The following is a 6,000-nucleotide window of genomic DNA, read 5'->3' as shown; positions in this document are numbered from 1 at the left end:
AAGGGCCGGTCACTCCAGGCCGACGACTAGTCCACGACATACAGCCACCATACACATTTAGGGTTGAACACTCTAGGCCGCGGACTAGCCTGTGACAATCACCAATTTATCCTCCATACGGATTACGACTAATATCCCTCACAGAGAAGGCAGTCCTTGGCGTCTCCCTCAAGTCGACTACCACCTAGCGTCCCAAGGAAGTAAACCACACCTGATCACGACCACTCGAGAATTAAGCGGACAAGAAGGATGTGAAAGTCGAGATCCGCATGATCGCATACCGGGTACCGAGCACTCCATGGCAATTGTTGACAACATCTGAAGGACCAAATGGCAATTCAGCCCCTAGCTCTGGACCTAAAGGTAATTGGGAAAAGGGAATTCAGGCCCAAGACCCATAACAAGTAGGACCCACATGTATAAAGAGTATAAATAGCACACTATTTTAAGCATTGATTACGCATTAATGTATTATCTGAGATTCTGACATCACCTGTGTTAACTTAGGCATCAGAGTGTCTTTTGTAGGTCTCCCTGCACCGCCCTTGAAATTCACCCGAGGAAGAGTAGATTTGCCTGCAACCGAATACAAGACCCCTTTCAACAGATTTACAGAATACAGTTCGGTCCCTACAAAAACAGTAATAAAAAAATATTTTCTTAATATTATTGATGTGGATTATCCAATGAGTTTGTGGTTGAATAAACTCTTTCCCACCACAATCCGGTTTGTCATTAATCACATTTTTTTTTTCTAAAACACTATCAAATATGAGACCTCACTTAAAGAAAGAATCAAATCCATTACAAGGAATGGAACCAACTTTTACGGGCACCGACGGATCTTTAAAGTGACAGAAGGCTTGCTCCCAGATTCTTTTATATTTATATAATTTAATATTTAAATTCAAGTATTATTTTTAAAATTTTAATATTTTTAATGTATTTTATATATTTGGTATTCTCAATAAACTCTATACATTTATATTTATATATAAAGGAAAAGTTTTTTTATCCTCATTTATTTTTTAATTTTATCTTTTAAAGTTTTTTAAATTAAAATAATTATTTTTAAATGATCATTTGTTTAATTTAACTAATTTTTTTATTTTATTGTATTTTTAAACTTAATCATAATAAATGAAAATTAATTATAGTAAAATTATAAAAATTATTTGTTTTTAATTTTATAATTATAATAATAACAATAATAATAATTTTAGTACTTTTATTATCATAAAAAAAGTAAGTCCAATATTTTTACTAGTTTATATTAAAATGTTGGAATTACTCTTTTGGTCTCTATTCGTTCAAAATTATCAAATTGGTTATCAGTTCTTTTAGTCTTTATTTGGTCTTGATTTTTTGAAAAATTGATGCAATTTGATTCTTTTTTGGTAAATTTCTTGAATCAAATCAAAGTTTTTTCATCAAAATTGAAGTTGTGAATAAACATAATTAGTTTTGTTAGTGTAATTGACATGATCCTAGTATCAATTTTGATGAATTTTTTTTGATGCGTTTCAAGAAATTTAATGAAAATAACTAAATTGCAACAATTTAAAAAAAATACAACCAAATTGAGATTAAAAAAAAATTATAGGATCAACTTAACATTTTTGAACGAAGATAGAAATCAAAACCGTAATTCAAACAAAATATTGATACTTAAAATATTGGTTGAAAATTCACCACGGTTTACGGGACCAATATCTTAGAATAAAAAAATAAAATATTTATGTAAAAAAATAAAAATGTTATTATCTTAACAAAATAATATAGAAAATAAACAAATAGATAACAATAAAATAGTATTATCTAATTAAAATAATTTTAACATTTTTTAATTATATATATGTGCGTGAGAGAGAGAAAGAATTAGAAAAGCTGGGGGACCAAGACCTTCTAAACTATCAAATAGTATCTGTCTTTGTCCAGTTGGACCAACAACGTGGTAAATAATGTTTATGAGATATTACAATTTTATAATATTATTATTTAATAATCTAATAATAGTGTGTGATGTACATGACCAAAAACATTTTGTAGTTTTATTGGGGAAGGTATAAGTGAGAAAGATAAGTTATATTTTTTTTTGAATATATATATATATATAATGTTTTTATAGACAGTTTGAGTTAGAAATTAGGGTAGTTGAGAAAAGAAGTGCACTATGTTGGATGAAACATAATAAAGTCAAAAGTAAATGCAAGAAATACAGCAGCAGCCATAGTTTGTTTTGTTGACACACAGTGTTGAGCTGCCATTGCCTACATCATTCTATTTCTAGATTAACACCTATTTCCATCAAATTCCACCCATTCCAAACCCTAAAAAAATAACCCTCAATTAACACCTTCTTTTCTCTTCTCCCTCATATTTTGCTTAATTATCTCCCAAAATTCAATTTCCCATCAAAAACCAAATTTGGCTTTTCCCATAAAACTTTCTCAACTCACCCTCTGTCCCCTTGTCCCCATGGCCATGTACAAAGAAAAATATAAAGCCCTTCTTTCATAGAACCTTTTTTCTCCCTTCTTTCTTCAAACTTCTAAAGAAAAATCCTTATGGGTTATCGTTAGAATCCGATTCGGAGAAGAAAGAAGGGAAAAAAAAGAAAGAAACTTTTTTTAAAGAACTAATAATAACTGACTCCGTTAGGCAGTTAGAAAACAGTTATGTCAGTTCTTATCCGACCGGCGGTGTCTCACCGGAGGATGCCGTGTCTGGGTCAGAGCGAGCCCGGGACGCGGTTGGGGGAGGCGGTGGGTGGCACCGCCGCCGTGTGCTGCTGCTTCTCGTTCGGGCTGGCGAACATGGTGTATGTCGCGGTGTACAAGGTGCCGGCGAGACTTTACCAGAAGATGCTGCAGCGGAAGCGGCAGCGGCAGCTGAAGAGCTTCAAGGAGAGGCTGGAGGCGGCGGCCGCAGCCGCGCACGTGCGGAGGTGCACGTGCGGGGCCTGCGACGACATCATGGGCGCGGGGTGCGTGTACCCGCTCTGCATCGACGACGTCGTAGACGTGGCGGCGCTGCGGCGGCGGAGCGAGGCGGAGAATGACGCAGAGTTGTTGGAGCTGGAGAATATGATGTGGGAGAGGTTTCGTGGGACAGGGTTTTGGAGAAGCCCTTCACAGATAGAACGAAACGTTATTGCTGCATCTTCTTCTTCTTCTTCATCTGCTTCTTCTGCTTCCAATGTTCAGGTTCCTTTGTGAATTCATGATTCCTTGCTTCAACCCTGTAACATGAAACTGAACAATATTTGTTCATTAGTTAGTGGGGTGTGTCTTGGTTTTTGGATTTATCCTCAAGTGTTCATCTTTTTTTGTATTACATGAACACAATTATCAATTTCTCTCTTCGTCGCTTCCTTCCAAATGCTTCAAAAGTTATCATCATGGAATGAATTAGGTTTCTCAATCTAAATCTTAAGAAATAACAATCAGTATATGTTTCTTAGATTAAAGTTAGGTTTTCATAATTTAGTTAATACATTAAAAGTAACCAATGCAGAAATTAAAATATCTTCTAGAAGTTAATGAGTCAACTAGTTTTAGTCATTGGAATGTAAATACATAATTTATATATTCTCTTCCTAATTATTTATTTATACAATTTCTATCCAACAATGTTAGTCAAATAATTTATGTCAAGAAAAATCTATTTTATTTATTTTCTTTTGTAAGTAATGATTGGTAAGTTTGTTTTTCAAATTATTATTTTATTTTTGGTTCGCTCTTGTTAAAAAAATTACCGAAACATGTCATATATTATACTCTCGGATTTAAGTTTTGTAAATTGAAAAACATATGGTTGGAAAGGAAAAATATTTGTCTGTCGTATGTGAAACAAATCTTCTAATTTAAGATAGGTAAGGAAAAAAGAGAAGTGATATAATGTGATGTGGAATTAAAGATAAAAAAAAAAAGATATGTAAAATATGTTGAAAAAGCTTATTGTATAAAATAATAATATTCTCTTGTCTTATATGGTGGTCCTATATTTATTCTTTGTCTCCTCCAAGTTACTTTTGCCACAAAAAAATTGAGCCACACATATAATGCATGCAAAAGCCTACTACGTCAGGGTCGTTCTGAGCCACTTCAAGAAATTTACAGCTAGTTAAACAAAATTAAAAATTTGCAGGTAAAAAGGGATAGATTTATTGTTTGGAAAATAACAATGTTTCATTATATTGAAATATCTTAAAGTGTTATAAATATATATTATACAGAAAGATAGTTATATAACTTTATTAAAAATATATGATTCACTTTATTATGTTCAACTATATTAGTAGTACAATTTGATCAATTTTAAAAATATATATTAAAGTTTAAAATAAAAAATCAATAGAAATATTTTCAAAAGAATTTTATATTAGTTTAGGGTAAATGTATTTTGTCATGGACAATATCAAATGGAAACGACATGCAGTTAATTGACTTAACACGTGGCAGGAGTTTTTTTTCAGATTTCTATGAGTTTGAGGTTGACACTTGTTACTGCTGAGGAACGGTCCCCTCCAATGGACTTGTCCTAAACATGTAAGAATCACCTCTCTCTCCTGAACTTGTTCGCTCATGCCACGTTTATCATCATCATCATCACACACACACACACATATATATATATATATATATATATATATATATATATATATATATATATATATATATATATATATATATATATATATATATATATATATATCATCTTTTGGATTTAGCCTTACAACCGGATAAAAAGTTATAAGGGTTAATTAGGGTGTATTAGGGTGTAATTCTTTATATTTCAAAGTATAATAGTCTAACATCACGATTTAATTGTAATTTAGTATATTTAATTGTCACGAGATAATTGATTTCACTTATAATATATTGATCATATACTCTTTGATTTTATTGAAACATAAAAAAAATCTCTTAATTGTTTCTCTTATCTATTTTTTAGTGACGAAATCTGACATAGTTGATTTTTGGAGAGTCAAGGATGAGACAGGTTAGAACAGAGCAGACTAGCCCGTTTTGTCATCTCTAGTTGAGAATAATTTAAGTGTAAATAATCAAGTGTAAGACTAAGTTTCACGTTATATAGAAATGATGAACTTAAATATCATATAAGAAAAAAAAAATCATAAATTTAATGTTTTGAGGTTTTTGATCAAAAGTAGTGTCAACCCTTATGTGAGTTGAGTTTATATCACATTTATATATTATTTTCTAAATGAATCTTTTCGAAAGATAAAATAAAAGTCTAAATATTAGAATGTGTCATTTTAGTGATAAACTTATATTGCTGTCCCAAAATAAATTCAACATCGGTTAACAAAATGAGAATTAAACATCTAGACTCCCTCGATTTGAACGTGTAAGTGTTGGAACATTGTCACACAAAATTGATGTTGAGCAGCTAGAAGCAAATATTCTCGATTGCATGAGTTTTCCATAATGGGAAAGAGGTTTATGGTTGAGAGGTTGAATGTATCCAATAATATTTGTGATCGTTAGATCATCATTCTAAGCACCACAAAGTTGAAGTTGAAGTTGAATTGCTTTAGTGTCTTAATTAGTTTGTAGTTCATTAGAAGAAGGAGAATGAGTGATTTAATATAATTGAAATTGAATGAAAAATAAAAAGGAGATGCATGATTGGTACGTATGAGTGAGAGGGAGCAGGTATTTAATTGAAGCATGTGTATGCAGCATATATGTGGGAAAAGACATAGTCCTACATAGGAGTGTAGTGGTCCAAAACATTAACAGTAGCAGTGTTTGAGTGAGTTTGAAATTGAACAGAAGAGTAGGGTTGTGTCAGTTCCTCTTCTCAGAAATTATTTCACAGTCTAAGCTATAGGACATTTGGGATGATGGTGATGCTCACACCACCCAAAACCACTTCACTTTCTATCATCTTTTTTACCTTCAAAACCCTTTCCATAAAATTTGCAGTAAATAATGATATTATGACTCTCATTTTTTGACTTTCATTCTTTAT

At 31.8% G+C, this 6,000-nt stretch overlaps 1 protein-coding gene across 1 annotated transcript; it reads left to right on the top strand.

Annotated features, from left to right (window-relative positions):
- Window positions 1–2,678: 2,678 nt before the first annotated feature.
- LOC114189979 lies at window positions 2,679–3,218 on the top strand. Its single transcript, XM_028078712.1, has one exon. It carries the CDS (start codon window positions 2,679–2,681, stop codon window positions 3,216–3,218), a length of 540 nt encoding a protein of 179 aa, XP_027934513.1.
- The last annotated feature ends 2,782 nt before the right edge of the window (window positions 3,219–6,000 follow it).

Source organism: Vigna unguiculata, chromosome 7 (assembly GCF_004118075.2).
Source record: "Vigna unguiculata cultivar IT97K-499-35 chromosome 7, ASM411807v1, whole genome shotgun sequence".
In the NCBI taxonomy this organism is placed as follows: Eukaryota; Viridiplantae; Streptophyta; class Magnoliopsida; order Fabales; family Fabaceae; genus Vigna; species Vigna unguiculata.
The sequence above is the reverse complement of the archived record's forward strand: the minus strand, read 5'-3'. Positions and strand labels throughout refer to the sequence as shown.